The sequence below is a fragment of the Myotis daubentonii genome, chromosome 8 (assembly GCF_963259705.1).
Source record: "Myotis daubentonii chromosome 8, mMyoDau2.1, whole genome shotgun sequence".
NCBI classification, from domain to species: Eukaryota; Metazoa; Chordata; class Mammalia; order Chiroptera; family Vespertilionidae; genus Myotis; species Myotis daubentonii.
In genome coordinates this window covers 53,977,173-53,993,300 of record NC_081847.1, presented here as the reverse complement: position 1 = coordinate 53,993,300, position 16,128 = coordinate 53,977,173, and the positions used below count along the sequence as shown (strand labels likewise).

Genomic DNA, 16,128 nt, shown 5'->3' with positions numbered 1-16,128 from the left:
GAGGGCGGGCTGCTGGGCGATGGGCACAGGCAGGGATGGAGGCCCTTCCCCCGTGAGGACGGCAAGTTCAGAGCTTTGTTCCCAGAGCAGGGCATCCATTAACTCACAGATCCTCACAGCAACCAGCAAGGAAGGGGCTGTTCTCATCCGCATTTTACAGAGGAGGAAACTGAAGCTCAGAGAGGTTCCCACACTTGCCCAAGGTCACACAGCTAGGGAGCGGGGGAGAGAGGTCATCTGGGCTGCCGGGCTCCAGGCTGAGCCCTGGTGCACGACGCAGGGACGTGGCTCACCTGCCCAGACCTGCCCCTGCCCTCCATGGCACCAGCCCAGGGGCCCAGGGCCCAGGTCTGCACACTCACCCTCAGGACTCCGCGCCATGGTTCCTGGCACCGCGGGAGAGGTTCCTCTAGGCCAGAGAGCAAGAGTCTCGTCCTCCACGTTAGAAAAGTGTGGGCCGGGGATCTCACCTCGTCCCGAGCCTCCTGCCTGACATCTCTAGGAGATGAAGTGAATGTGAGCTCGGTCCTTGCAAAAAACCAGACACATCCCCAGACTCAGCGTCGACCTCCTCCAGGCCCCTCTGAGGAATGGCCACTCCGGGTCCCCTCCTCCAGCCCCGTGTGGGCAAAGGTTCTCCACCTTGTCCTACGGCATCTGCTGACCCTCTCTTGAGGACCAGGCAGCGAGAAGCAGGGAGGCCGCTGGTGTAGAAAAGGCCTCGATCTTTCCAATGAAAGCATTTGGGCATCTCATAACAGAGCCCTGGCCCAGGCCAGGCCAGGCCAACCGCTGAGACACGCGAGTGGAGGGCACTGTGCCCTCGGTCACCGAGGCCACTCGGGCAGGGCCTCTGGGCCTGGCTCTGACCAGAGCTGTGCTCCTCTCTTGCAGGGAGCCGAGGGGCAGAAGCCTGGATTTGGCTACGGAAGCAGAGCTGCCGACTACAAATCTGCTCACAAGGGACTGAAGGGCCAGGACACCCAGAGCACGCTTTCCAAATTCTTCAAACTGGTAACGTAGCCACCCCTGTCCCGGGACATGCTGGGCAGGTGGGTCGGCCGTCCAGCCTCCTCACTCCTTCCTCAGGTGTCTCAGTGAGCAATGACTCAGCGAGGCCAGGCCCCTAGGACTTGAGGGCAAGATGGGCCACAGGCCACAGATGAGCTGGGGGAGTCTGACCCACCTGGAAGCCAGGGGGCGCCTGAGGCAGCAGCATCTTCGCCTCCCAGGAAATGAGCGGGACCAGGTGATGGGGTGGGGATGGTTGGACCAGGTGAGAGACCCCGGAAACCACAGCCCGTATGTCTCATTGGTTATGACACTGGAGTCTCACAGACTCAGGCCCATATTTGTTGCCCAAGAGCCTATGGCCTGTGACCTCTGAGCCTCGGTTTCCTGCTCTGTGAAAGGGGGACATGCGGGGAGAGCGCTGTGACAGTAAGAGGTGATGAGAGCAATGTGGTCACAGGTGCCTGCAGGTCACTCGCAGGGGTGGCAGCTGACATCATTGCTAATAGTAGCAACAACCGTGCTCTCAGAATGTCCATCTGGTCAGCAAAGGCTGCAGTGCAGGTCTCGAGGGGCCATTTCTTCCGTCTAGGGGCCTTAACCCGGACCCATTCTCGGTGTCAGAGGGGCTGAGGCCTCGCTCCTTCCCAGACGCCTTCATGGCCTGTGGAGGTCACAGAGGGTCGCTGGCGCTGACCCCTTCGCACTGGGGAAGGTCACAGATGCTGGGCCCTGAGAAGCATCTCTGTGGACAGGCTCTGCCTGGAGGCCAGTCATACAAGGGCCTTAGGAAGGGACAGTCTTAAAGGTGCTCACAGAAAATGGATAAAATAAATGGCAGGAAGGTGCTGAGGGTGATGAGGGTGGCGTGTGCCTCTGAGTCCAAGCTGGTTACCATTCCGGGAGGGTGGCCAGAGAAGGCCAGGTGAGCAGGTGACAGCTGAAGGGCAGGACCCTGCTCCCTGTGAGCTCTAGGCCACACCGGGTCAGGGCTCATCTCTGCTAACAGAGCACAGGGCCCTGCAGCCCAAATCCCCACTGAGGGAGGTCTCTGACCTGTGAAAGCTGCTTTCTAACTGGTTCGTTAAAACATCAAGTTTATAATTTGTGGTGGAATAACTTGGTCTGTAATCCAAATACCCTTTGATTTGCCAATCTGCCCTTTAACTCAGTATGAATCATGGGTGTGGTGTGTCCGGGGTTGGGAGACGCATGCGGAGCCCATCCATGCAGACCTGGTGGTGTTGGGCGCACAGGTGGTGTGGACAGCAGGCTCTGCCTTTTAGGGAAGTCACAGCTGTTCAGAGAAAGCCTTAAATACATGACGTGAGTGATAAGTAGCCGAGCTGCTAACTGGCTTGATGTCAAGGAAAATGTAGGCAGATCCACTCCTCGATGTGGCTACGAGGAAGTGAATTCCACCCCGGACGGAGGCTGTCATGACCCACTCACCTCACTTCTGAAATGTGGCCGAGATGGGGGGATTGGACCTACCAGAGTGTTGGGTCCAAACCCAGCCCTGCACTCAGCACAGCCATGTTCCCACCTGTGGCCCAGGCCCGCCGGAGGGCACGGCCGATGGGATGGCCTGCGGTGCCCTGACCCTTCCTGGGTTGCCCCACGACTTCCTGCGCCCGAGGCTCCCCGGAGGAACCCAGCTTTCTGCAGTTGTAACCATCTCCTTCTTGTCCCAGACGTGCAGGTTTGTCCTGTTCTGGGGAACTAGTTACTGCGCTAACCAGCTTAGTGGCTATCAATCACACATGAGTGATGACCAACCGGTGAAGGGAGGGCACAGCTGAGCAGGTATAAAAACACCCATTCATACCTCCCACATTTATTGTGTATGGAACCCATTTGTTCCTTAATGAGGACCAATGTTTCCCTAAAATTCTTCTTATGGGCAGTGGTTTAGAAATTCTAACATTTCTATACAGTTCAAGGAAAGCTTCCATTTGTCAAATTAAAAAAAATTTCAATTAATATGGTTTTAATTCAATTTTACTACATAAAAATTCATCCGCTGTGCTACTCTGGTCACATGGGGGCTGAATGTTTGACATGAAGCAGTTAAAACAGATATTAAAAATCCCCCAGAGATCAGAGACCTCAAGGCAGATGAGTGGACATGGTGGGATTTGACAGTATTTAAGGTAGCAGCGTATCCCCTGTCTTTTCTCCCTCCTCCTCGTTCACCATAGAAAATCAGTGGTGAGAGGAAAGAGTGGGAGGAGGGGCCGGATTCGGCTATTGGGCTGATGGTTGGAAACCGGTCGGAGAGCACTACATCTATCCCAACCACTTGGAGCCGCCCCGAAATGTGCAGGAGTCTCTCATCCCACACACCTGAGCTGGCACCTGCTCCTACCCAGAGCGCGTCCCAACAACTGTGACGTGGAAGAGTGGAGAGCTGTGACTTTGCCGCGGCCTCTGTTCTGGTCCTGCCCTAAAATACAGATTCAGTCTGACCGCGCCCATGCGGCCCAGTGCTTTAGGCAGAGGGTTGAAAGTGGTACAAATAGGACAGAGGCTGAACGTCAGAGGCTCCCCTTACGGGCTGAGTGACTCTAGGGAAGTGACCCCCCTCTCTGAGCTGCAGCTCCCACATAACATGGGAATGTGAAAGCTACCTCTGGGCTGGGCTTTCTGGTTCCTAAGAGAACAGATGGAACAGATTTGGCTCGTGGTAGGTACTCAATAAATCATAGGTACGCGAGCAGAAAATAAAACCAGGAAGCCCACCAGCCTTAATTTAACAGGAGCCATCCAGAAGGTAAATGGAACCTCACTTAAGCTGCCTCGCAAAGGATGTCGGAACGGAATCCATTCCAGCACATGTGTGCTTTGTTTTATAAGTGGTGGTTCTGCTGTGGTCAGGAATGAATCACACTCTACAGGCGCCCTGGGTTAACCTCTTGGAAATTCAGAAAAAGGCGAGGCTCTTCAGACTTCCCCGAGGGCAGCTCTGAGGGCCCTGTGGACAAGGCTCACCCCAGCCCTGAGGCTGCCTGAGTGCCCGCTCCACACACTCCCTGAGGCCCGTCTGCGGGCCACACGTGGGGAACACAGAATTAGACCAGACCGCACCAGTTCAGTGCTCACTGTCGTCTGGGAAATAGCATGTTCCATGTATACCTTGCTTTCTGGGGCTCACTCCAAAGGAAGTCTCTGTTTTGAGAGATCAATTTTTCAGTTGAAACCTTAGGAAAAAGGGAAACCCCAGGAAGAAGAGAGCAAAATTTGAATGCAAAATTAGCTCATTTCTCCCATGTCCATCTCAATGACATGAGAGACCAACTGCATTGTCTTCTCAGAGAGCGGGCACCCACACCTGAGCCACCTCCACACTGTGGGCCCTGCACAGCTGTCTCCGTCTCAGGGAAGGCCAACGTCAAAAAATGTTTTTTAATTGTACAGGAAACATGTCCATTTGTGGTTTTAAGCCCATTACGTCAAAGTTTGCTGACAGCCTGCCTGTAGGTTAGTCTGTCTGGGCGAGGCAGATGAGGGGCTGACAAGCGGGGAGAAGCCCCCCCATAACCCTGTGAGGTTCAGCAACTGGTGTGTCACCCCAGAGGTGAGATTGTCCCTGTCACTGTTTGCAGACAACTCCCCTCAATTACCCCGGGAATTTCTAGCCAAAAACAATGAGGTGCTCACTCCGAGCATAATAATGAAGACATGGAGCTTTTTCACCTGGAACTGAATTTCTAGCCAAGAACATCCTGGGAACCGAATTCCAGTGATTCATCTGAAGCCCTGAAAAGTCAGCGCTTGTTCAGGGAGTGGTGAGGGATGGAGCGAAAGACACCTTCATGTGGCTTCCTTTCTAGCAACAGACCCAGTGACAGCCCCCAATGGTTTCCAGGAAAGGGGAGCATGGCCGCCGTCCCAGCACTCACCTAACGCTGTGTTTCCTCTTCTCAGGGCGGAAGAGACAGCCGCTCTGGATCGCCCATGGCCAGACGCTGAGCCCGACTCCTGTTTGCGAATCCTGTCCTGGCTTCTTAATAATCCCGCCCTAGGATTTTAACACTGTCGCATCCAGTCCACCCCTCATTCTAGACACGACCTCTCGCTAGTGCCTTGGCCCGTGCGCACGGTCAGGTCAGGCACACCGCATCCTACTGGCAGTTTCCGGCCCTCGGCTGCATGGAAAACACAAACACAAAACAGTTCAACTGTTCCTACTCTATGTCTGAAGACAAAGTGTCCTGGAGTCTCATTCCGCAGCGATGCGCCAGGCGCCCTGGAGCCCGAGCCCTGCGGCGCCGGCCTCGTCCCACTGACCCTCCGTCCTTGGACTTGCTTTGCACGCTGACCCACCCCCCGGCTTCGGGCACTGCTGGGAGGCACTGCTGTGACACAGGACACGTGCGGGTGGTGGGACTGTGGCCACGCTTCCTCCAGTTCCTGTCCCTTGCCCTGACTCACCTCCTAAGGCCCCTTCACCTCCTAACAGGACTAGGCAGCAGGAGTGGCGTCACCCCCGCGGGAGCTTTGGTACGTGGATGCCGGTGGGCAGCTTGGAAGAGAGCAGAGTGATGGGTACAGAGGCCCCGTGGGCTGCTCCCACGCCAGAGGGGCAGACCGACCTCGTGTGTGATGGAGAGGGGAAGGAGGCAAAAGGGCCGGGCAGTAGCCTGGGGCAGGAAACAGGCGAGGACATAGCAGGGACCAGAGTGGCCCCTACAGAGCCCTGTTTCGTCACCAGAGCCCGGCTGAGAGCTCGGGGAGACCTGCACAGAGAAAGTGGACTGTAGGAGATTTTGGGGTGGCCGCACAGTGTCACCCTGGTCACTGGAAAGCCGACCGTGACAGGTGGCATGCTCAGCATGGCAGTGCACATTGCAAACACTAACCTTGTAGAAGAATAACCCTCCGTGTGCTTGCATCCAGGGAGTGAATGTGCTGTGTGACTAGACTTAGTAGGGCCCTGAACCTACCCCCACCCGGGCCCCTGATCCTGCCCTTGCCCCTGATGCTGCCCCTGCCTCTGACCCTGAACTTAATCCTGCCCCTGCCCCTGCCCCTAACCCTGATCTTGCCCCTGACCCTGATCCTGACCCTGACCTATGGTTGGGCCTGGCTACTGAGGCTAGAAAAGCTGTCTTCTGCACAGTACCCTTCTAATGTGAGCAGACACCCCCTGCCCCTCCATAATGTACTGATTGTGCCTCTTGAGTTTTAGTGCCTCTTCTCAGCCTTCCCTCCAGACCCCCTGCAGCCTCCTTCTCCTCTAGAATGAAGATGAGGAGTGGCCTCCGTAGGGCCCCTCTAATCCCATCTAATCCTGAATGTTGAGTGTGGGTTTATATAATGTCTATTAACTCATAGCCTCAGTGATGAGAAGGTAACAAAAAAAAAACACCCAAAAAACAAAACAAAAAAACCTTTGGGAAACAAAACCTCCAATTGCTCAGCCTGAGTGGTCTGCGTGAGCTGATGTTGGTGAGTCCCATGCAGATGACCCCTGACAGCAGCCATGGCTGTCACGGGGAGAACACACTGTTCTTGAATAGTGACATAAATAAACTTTTAATGATACTCGCATGGGGTCTCTTATTGCGTCCGTGGAACGTGAGCCCACATGCCGCGATCATCACACCCGAGCGAACGTGGTACAGACCTGTGGTCATGGCACACCGCACGCCAGCACCTCCAGCAGGTGCGATGTCATCGCATGGCTCACATTGACAAGAGAAGGTGGGACCAGGTCACTGTGAGGGCGTCGGTCTCTGATGCACCAGGAAGAGAATCTTCACGTTATCTTTAAACGAACTTTTAAAAAATATATTTTTACTGATTTCAGAGAGGAAGGGAGAGGGAGTGGGAGAGAGACAGAAACATCGATGAGAGAGAATCATTGAACAGCTGCCTCCTGCACATCGTCTACTGGGGATCGAGCCCGCAACCCGAGCATGTGCCCTGACCAGGAATGGAACCATGACACCCTGTTTCATAGGTCAACGCTCAACCATTGAGCCACACCGGCCTGGCTAAACCATCTTTTACTGCATTTACCAGTGAGCACCATGCTCATGTGAAGTAAGGAATCTCTGACAAATTACTTTTTACCACATTTTATCTTGCAGAGACATTGACAAGTGATTTTGGGAATGTTTATAGTTGGGTTGGGTTACAAGAATTCTCTTTCAAAAAGATCCACTAAAATGATTTTTTATTTTGTTTTGCTTTTGACAAAACCATGGGTTCCTTTCTGTCTCAATAGCAGTGTTGTCGAACTCTGTGCATCTGTGAAATTCAGCAAGGGCAGCTCCAGGCAGGATAATGGCAGGGCCCCCAGCCCGTGTCTGCCTCAGGGGCAGGCAGCCCCACCGTGGGGCTGAGGGACTCCAAGCCAATACTGAACAACACTCTTCCTTTTTACTTCTCTACCCAGACCTCCTAGGACGAAGGAATTTGGAAATTATGCAGAAATAATTAATTTATAAATGGTCGGTGCCAGGGCTCAGCTAACCCGAGGTTCCAAGTCACCTCACGGCTCAGATTTGCACAAGATGCTGGGCCAAGTCACGCCTTTGTGTTTAAATGCAAACAATCTCACAAGAGAGCCAAGTATTCTGGAAAATTCATTGGGAGAAGCACTTTAGGTAATTGAGCAATTCACTGTAGAGGGAGTACATTTCCCATAATCTGATCACCTGAAATAGTCCCATCCCACCACCCCCATATTTAAAAATGATTAGAGCAATCCCCCCACAAACAGGCAATGAGGTGGGGCAAAGCCTTCTTACCAGCCTGAGAAAGTCCAGTCACGTCACTTTCCTCCAAAAGTGTATGGAGTCCCTACTCTGTGCTAGAAACAAAGGGAACCAGGACGAAAGTCCTTCATTTACTATCTCAACAAGATAATGACTCTATAAACCACCAGCTTCTAAAAGTTTGAAATGGATAAACTGATATAATGATTCATTTCATTTCATCTCACCCTCAAATACTGTACAAGCGAGAGTATAAAATACTCTCAGGGATAGAAAATGAGACACCCCCGCATAGTCCACACCCCACGCATCTGAACTGTGAATTCAGCGCCATTGTGTGCTGACGCTGCGGAAAACGCTACCTAGAGAAATGTCCATCTTGCAACTATTATAACTCATCCAGAGCCCAAATAAGTACATGTACAGGAGTTTTAAAATATTACCAAAAATTTTTATTACTCCTAAACCCAGCACAGTGGCCTTTGGCATAACTATCCATTTCTAATACAAAATTGGATTAAATCAGTATCATCCAATGTATAAGTAGACCATGAAACATGTTGGAGATAAAAAAAGTATTTCTTTTGTGAAAAAATAAATTAAAAATTTTCTTTAGTGGTGAATCAAGAGTGAATCACTTTGTCATTTTAGAATTGGTCAAATAGATTACAAATCTTGACTGAACACAGAAGTCATCATGCTGTAAAGCAGTACACATAAACATGGTTAAACGGCAAAGCCTCGCAGTGACTGCCCACTGCTCCTGCCGCTGATGCGGCCACTTGGTGCTCAGTGTTAGTGCTGAAATATTGTATTAGGCACCCATATAAAGCGGTGGGTGTGAGAGGATGAGTGTGGGCTCACTGGTATGACTGAGGAAGCGCGTAAATTCAGATGAGACCAGCAATGACCAAGCGTGACACTTGCTTAGAAACCTCCCCAAGGCAGAGGCTGCCTCTTTAAGAGGGATATGCAGGGTTTCTAACTGTAATCAAAAGTCTGCCGCCCCACTTTTTAAACAACGAAGAAGATGCCATTAGATTTTAAAATGTTGATTTTCACTAGAATAAGGTAAAGACATGGAGGCCCCATGTATATGCAGACACTTCTGAAATTCTATTCTACAAACTCCAAATTACCTACGTTACATGAGATTAAGTGGCAAAATGAGAAGACCTCTAGGTTCACAAGTATCAACTGTATAATGTCATCTCTGCCTCACGTTGTACAAGAGAGTCTAGAAAAAAGAAATTAGCAACAACTGACCCTTGGATTTTTTCTTGGTGGTAGGGGGAAGGGTAGCGTATTGACTTTGAAATAAACTTCTAGGCAGGGGGTGGGGGGAGAATATTTAGAGAAGGCATGAGATCTCTCTAAAAATGTAACCGGACAACAGTCCTATATATCTTACATGTTTTCTTAAAAAGGTTTCACTTACGTAAATCTAACGGATCAGTTTTTTTGTTGTTAAAAAATTCGTCTCCTGACTCATAAGTTAGAATATTCTTCTGCAGAGAGGGAATCCACGTGAAGAAGGGAAATGCACCTTACCGTGCAGAACCTCAGACCTGGACTAAAACACACATCTCTTGCACATAAATGTTACGTTAAGAGGTTAGACGTCAGAGAACAATGGTTATAATCGTAAAACAAAAACTCACATTTTCTTAAAAACGACAATGGGCAGAGTACAAAATATCCTAAAGAAAGTTTCCCTAGTTAAATGCTGCGATTGGCTGGCACTGGAATTTCGCCATGGGGAGGACCACTGGTACTCCTTGTGAGGACAGGTGTTCTCTGGCCCCTCAGGGACACATGGCCAGAGGACATGGGCAGCCGATGAGCCTCCCACTGACCTGACGGGCCACAGGCAACATCCAGGTGGGCGGGGTCTCCTTTCACACCTGTGCAAGCACCAATGGGTATAACTGAGGCAAAAGGCCAGCCGCAAGGGCACCACGTGTGAACCAGTGCACCCTGTGTGGGCAAGGGCACTGGAGTTTCCATTTCTGAAAGGATGCTTTCGTCCTAAGCCACTGACATTCTATGGGAATAACCTAATGACTGGGATTCCATGCACACAGGGTTCCTCCCGAGACCTGGCATCACAGGAACGCACCCAGCTCTCGGGCAGACCCGGCCACCTGGCACCGGTGAGCGTTCACTGTCTGGGTTCACAGAGGGAAAGGAAAGTGTCAAAGTTCCTTTCTGTTAAAAACTATCTGAACTTGGAATGAATTCATGTGCCAAACTTCCTTATATTAAATATTCTAAAGGGAAAAATGGGTCCCACTTCCTAACTTCATGTTTTATTTATTGTTCTTCCAAAAGAGATCTGCTAAGATGAGATCTCTCTGAAGATGCTGTTATCTATCCTCATGGTCCTGGCTGTGCAAGGCTGGAAATCTCTCGTCAGAAGACTTCATCGGCCACTAAGTCATAAAGAGCAACCTGCACTCCACCCAGGGTTCCGTAAACTGTCTTTACAAAATCTTATCTTTTCAAGGAATGTTTTGCAAAGAAGCAGCTTTTATAATTAGAAAGTGAATCAAAGTAATACACTAATATCTTGTGTTTGCTTGCTAATAAACTGAGAACACTCACAAAACGAATTGTTGATAGGGTTTTTTCTTTTTCTTTAACCAAAGTAGTAGTAGTTTTAGATTCTCGTGGTACAGAGTTCAGGGCTGTGCTTGAGTACAATTAAGAATTAAATAAATCCCTCTTAGAGATTGTCCTGAGATGACATTTAATGCTAAAAACAAAATAAATAAACTAGCAAGAACAAAATTTTTTAAATTCCAATAACTGCAACTTGGGATTTTTGTTTACCAAAATTAATGAACATTTCTAAAATATTTTAATACAAAATTATAAAAGAAAGTGCATTAGAAGCAAAACCTTTAAAACTCTGGCAAAATTACATTATTCTGAATACACTGACTACAGCCAGGTACACACACCAATATTCAAGGAAAACCTCAAGATATATAATAAGTCCAGCATCACAAGAATAAGTCAAATAAGGCTTTTTCCCCTTAAAAAAATATACAATACACAACACAGTTTGAAAAAAAAGTATTATTTAACAGTTTTCTGACTTAAATATTTTCACATAACAAAAGTTTTTATATCACCATGTTACTTATATACATATCCAAAAGTGAACAAAAACAAAAAAAAATCAAAAGATGCCCTTTCAAAAAAATAAGAGTGAAATGTCTCTTTTTTTCAGGAACCTGAAATGAGTTCCTCTCTTAATATACAAAGCCCGTACACTATTTACAGTATAATAAACTGCCCTCTGAAACCAGAGAAGAAATGAGAGAACATAAAGGCAGTTATTTTTCAGAAAAATAAAAACAGCCCAGCTCTATGTTACAATGAAAAAGAGACCCATTTATTAATAAAATGAACACAATACTGGTCTGAAGTGCTCAGAGGGAGGTAAAAGCGCTGATGCTCTCTCTGTAATGGGGACGAGTGCTTATATTTACAAAATATACTGTTCAGCCACACAGAGGCCCATATATCTGTATGTACATATGCACTTATATATAGAACATATAAATAACTTCAAAGGGGAAATTCACATGGAGAGAGAACTTTCCATCTTTGGAATGCTGCAGGAAGGACACGCCGCCCCGGCACGGGGGGCTTGGTGTGGGACATGTTGAATGTGGCACCATTGATGAGACAAGAATTCCCTGAAATAAAAACACACCTGCTGATGCATGAGTAGGAAAACACGGGCTCAGGTGGGCTCTTGCCCTTCGACTACAGATAGACCTAATGTCGCGGTGAGCAGGGCCAAGCTCCTTTCTCACTTTCTGTTGGCAACGGAGGGCTTGTACTTCCTGCAACGGATCTGGCCCGTGGACCTGCTTGTCGCTGGTGAGGCAGGGCAGCGTCACTTGCGGACTGAGTCGTCCTTGTCCGTGTGTCGGGTTTACTCTGCTCCCCAGGTTTACGCTCAGAGGCTGCCTTCTGATAACTAATGATTAGATATTTTAATGCAGAGAACTGGTCCAGCCATTTCTCAAGGTATTCGTTCTATTAACTTACAGACTAAAAAGAGTCAGTTTCTTCTACCTTCAAAATGCACAGAGAAAAGAAAAGGAACTTCCCTGTGTGGTCTAACATTTTTTTTGGACTTTGTGCACCTACCTGACATTTGTTTTATAAGCTATGCTTCTTAGAACATAAAGCATGAAGGAAAATATGACCTTTTCCATGTTAACTTGTCTTTGTAATACAAAGAAATCACACAACAATGATAGTAAGATCCAGTTAACTTGTGTGTAACTAGACGCACTGGCCACGGAGCAGAGGGTGAAACTGCCTGTCGCGTACCTGAGTTCAGTGATTTGTAGACAAATGAGAACAATGCGGTTACATTTCCCCGGATTTTTTCCTAAGTCTCTGAAAGACAATGATTCTTTAGATAATTTTATAGCTAAAAACCTACTGTGGTAACATGTTTAACACTTGAAGCTTCAAAACAGAAATTCCAAGTGCTTCGTTCTGCACAGCACAGAACCTCAGAGATGTCCCAGGGTGCCATGGGCTGCTCAGAAGACATTAGCCAGTGCCTGCCACTCGCCAGGGGCGTCAGGCACCACCTCCTCCAGATGCAGGGTCTGGCTCAGCTCCTCGGTGCCCTGCTCCTGGGGGCCCGCGGGTTCCTGCAAGGCTCCTGCAGGGCAGACAGAGCACAGGCGGGTCAGACTCAAGCAGCACAAATTACTCAGTTAAAGGACAGCTGGAATAGAGACAAGGCCTTTCTACTGGTAAATGGAGGGCTTTCCACCCCAATGAGGAGAGCCATTTGAGCGCAGTTTGAATGATTCAGGAGTGATGTCGGTACTAGCTGTGAAAATGGCAGTGGCCATGGACAAGCCCGCCCGTGAGGGTGCTATTCCTGCGGTATCAGTGAGGTGGGGCAGACACTAACATTCACAACTCGCCTCTTTTCCTGATAGGAAGTAAAGCAGGGCCTGGAGTGTACCCATTAAAATGAACTTTCTCTCCCTCAAAACCCCACAACAGCGTCTTCTTCCTCTGGTCGCCAGTCACCATGCAGGCCCGTCAGCTTCACACACAGGCCACAACACTCTAACACCTAAGTAAACCTGAGGCCCATCTGTCAGACACCAAAGGCTCTATTCAGCACATACATACAACACGAGCAGCTCCGCCCTGCATGGCCACTGGGCCCCTGTAGCCCATCCAGCCACTGACCATCACCCCTCTCTTCACAAAGACTGGTGCAGGCCCAGGTTTGTGGGACACAGCAGGGGCCACAGCCTCAATACGCCCAGTGTTAGTGTGTCAACATGGACAGAGGCCCGTCTGTGCACAGGATGGTCTGACTCTGCCCTATGAGAGCCAGGCACACAGACAGCACTGGGCAGGGAGCGGCCGGCTGGACCCACACTTAGCATCCTGCGCTGAACACGGCCTTGCACTGCATCTGGGGAGGGCAGGACGCAGTCACCGGCCCCTACCGAAGGCGCAGTGCGCACAGGGCCTCACCAGTGTAGCTGTGCGCCCGCTTCATGTGGAGCTTCATGTTGCTCTTCTGGGTGAAGCCCATGACGCAGTAGTCACACTTGTAGGGCCGCTCGCCTGTGTGCTTCTTCATGTGCACCTGCAGCGCGCTCTTCTGGTTGAAGGCCTTCTCGCACAGCGTGCAGTGGAAGGGCCGCTCCCCTGAGGGCAGAGCAACCAAGTCAGGGCCTGAGCTGCCCTCGAGGAGCACATGCAGGAGAAAGGCACATGCGCACGACGGGCACACCCACACGACGGGCACATGCAGGAGCTGGGCACACACATGGAAATGACTGGCAGACAAGGGCTGATTCACAGGGGTCACCACGGTGTCCTTCCTGCTCCCGCCAGCAAGTCCGTTCCATGGTGACACATGAGAGACTGCCAGAGGCTGCTGACAGTCCTGAAGACTTCATAAATGAGGGGCACAGTGTTTCCAACCCACTGGGGCAGGAAAACAAAAAGACCTTCAGGACATGAGACTGTCCTACCACTTGATTAAAAGTAGGACTTACGAAATACTTTAAAAAACATGTAACTGCTTTCATGTTAATTCAGACACTGGGAAGTGAAAGGAAAAGCTTCTCAGTGCGACTTCTGCTGGGTGCCTGCATGTGGACCAAGAAGGTGGACAGGTCCCAGGAGGCCCTAGGCCCCACCCTGAGCAGAAGGTGCTCAGGCCTGGGGAGCCCAGGCCAGGCGGAGGACAGAGCCTGGGACATAGGAAGGGGTCTCTGTGTGAGGAGGAGAGAGGGGTGAGAGGCAGGGAGAGTTTGCTCCCTTATTGTGTGTTTTTCTGAGACTGACTGACTTAGTGGAGACAGGAAAAGCCAGTAGAGAAATGTGAGGAGAGACAGGAAGGAAGCCCCGTGGGACCACAAGGTAGTCTGGCCTGACACTGTGCTTTATGCTCACAGTCTGAGCAGCAAAACCTTTCACTTAACGGCTAGTTACCGCACTAACGTGATAAAAATTAGGACAAACGGCATACATGGTCCTTGTATTATACACATGTGTGCTATGGTGAACAAGTATTCCATGCTAAGTCCTGGTTCCTCCAGGTCTGGTCAGAGGTCCCTGTGCCAGGACCCCGCAGCCCCGCGGCTCCTCACCTGTGTGGATGCGGCTGTGGCGCTCCAGCTGGCTCGGTTTGGCAAAGGCCTTCTCACAGGTGTCACATTTAAACACTCTTGGCTTCTGCGAGCTTAGAGAAGGGCCAGCTTGGTGTGTCTGCATGTGCTCCTGTTAAAGACAACACAGCAATGAAGGAATGTCCGTGGTCACAGGAACTGCCCCACCTTCGGGCATGCAGGTCCTGTCCAGTTACATGTGGCTACAAACAATGCCGCAACGAATGACCTTGGGCATATTTTGTGCCGATTCGCAAGCAGGTGCAGAGACCCTTGGTTAGGGCCTCCCCGTTCCACTACAGAAGGTGTACCGAGCCCAGTCTCACCAGCACTGACGGGATTTCAGTCTCCCCACACCTACCACAGGTGCTCGCCGCTTTTTCAGTATTGGCCACTCTGAGGCATGACAAATAGTCTCTCCATGTTCTTCTCATTTGCATTTGACAATGACTATGACTAACATACGAACATGCAATTGGCTCGTGCAGCCACCAAGCCTGTTAGGACAGTGGTTCTCAACCTTGGCTGCACATTAGAATCACCTGGGAATTTTTTTAAAATCCTGACTTCTGGGCCTCATCCTCCGGAAATTCTGTTTCTTTTTACTAATGTTGTGGCCCCACCCCATAACAAAGAAACAGAATTTCCAGAGGATGAGGCCCAGAAATCAGGATTTTAAAAAGATTCCCAGGGGATTATAATGTGCAGCCAAGGTTGAGAACCACTGTCTTAGGACTAAAACACACCGGTAAACACCCTTACCTCAACTAACGTTTTCCTCAAAAAAATTGCACAAGTTGTCACTGAAATATGTAGTAATGTTTGTGACTCAAGGATGGTGCCCTTCATTGAGCATGAGTGGGCTGGGCATCGGGGGGAGGGGCTGCAGTGGCGGCTGAGGGCACTGTACCTTGAGGTGGGTGGCCCGCTTGAAGGCCTTGCTGCACACGGGGCATACGTGGATGCGTTCCCGGCCATGCGCATCCTTGCTGTGGTGCAGCAGCAGCGCGGACGATGCGAAGCTGCGGCCACACTCCACACAAGGGTGCTGCCGGCTCTCCTTCTCGGGCTGGCTACCCGGGGCCAGGTGGGCAGAGACGTCAGTTACCTGAGATGGGTCAGAAATCCAGGACTTTACTCAATGGTGCAGCTGGCAAACCAACAGAAGACAACAGACACACTTCATAGGCACCAGCCACAGTTCCTGGCGTGTCCTTGTGGACATGGTCAGTGGGGCCTGGCGCCGTTACACCAGGATGGCACCCACTGAGAGTCCTGACTGAATGGGTTCACAGAACAGAAGGGGTCACCTGAGAGTGAATGCCAGCTGCCTGTCTGCTTCCACATTGCTGTCCTTCCCACTCAGGGCCACTTCCTCATCTGAGAAACATAACTAATCACAGTACCTGCCTGTCGTGGTTCAGTGACAGTTAAATGAGAGACCGTCCCTGGCACACAGCAAGGACCCAGTAAATGCTGTTAGTGCGAGGGTTAGCTTCGACACACAAAAATGATATTGCTAACAAGTACTATTGCTATGGCTGGAGATGTCTTTTAGCAAATGGCACCACAAATAATTCTCAGCTTTTGATTGAATTCACGGATTTCCCCTAAACTTTGGATCACACCCTTTAGAAGGCTTTCTATTCATTCTAATAGGATGCCATCAATACTCTAAAAATAACTAACAAAATAAATGAATGAAGCAGGAG

The 16,128-nt window shown here is 50.1% G+C and overlaps 2 protein-coding genes across 11 annotated transcripts in view; one reads left to right on the top strand and one right to left on the bottom strand.

The window, feature by feature from the left end:
• The window catches only part of MBP (myelin basic protein), a 75,520-nt gene extending 68,962 nt beyond the window's left edge, over positions 1-6,558 (top strand). For 4 of the 5 annotated variants that reach the window (XM_059706399.1, XM_059706395.1, XM_059706398.1 and 1 more), the window contains 2 exons: positions 895-1,014; positions 4,939-6,558. In XM_059706399.1, the coding sequence (XP_059562382.1) occupies positions 895-1,014; positions 4,939-4,983 (165 nt within the window). In that variant the 3' untranslated portion in view covers positions 4,984-6,558. Of the gene's footprint in view, positions 1-894; positions 1,053-4,938 lie in introns of all 5 variants that reach the window. The other variant, XM_059706396.1, reaches the window with a different exon arrangement.
• A 3,790-nt stretch (positions 6,559-10,348) lies between these two features.
• ZNF236 (zinc finger protein 236) overlaps positions 10,349-16,128 on the bottom strand; it is an 80,756-nt gene continuing 74,976 nt past the window's right edge. For all 6 annotated transcript variants that reach the window (XM_059706391.1, XM_059706390.1, XM_059706389.1 and 3 more), the window contains 4 exons: positions 15,327-15,524; positions 14,399-14,528; positions 13,272-13,448; positions 10,349-12,432 (listed from right to left, as the gene is read on the bottom strand). In XM_059706391.1, coding sequence (XP_059562374.1) covers positions 12,308-12,432; positions 13,272-13,448; positions 14,399-14,528; positions 15,327-15,524 — 630 coding nt within the window. In that variant the 3' untranslated portion in view covers positions 10,349-12,307. The remainder of the gene's footprint in view (positions 12,433-13,271; positions 13,449-14,398; positions 14,529-15,326; positions 15,525-16,128) is intronic.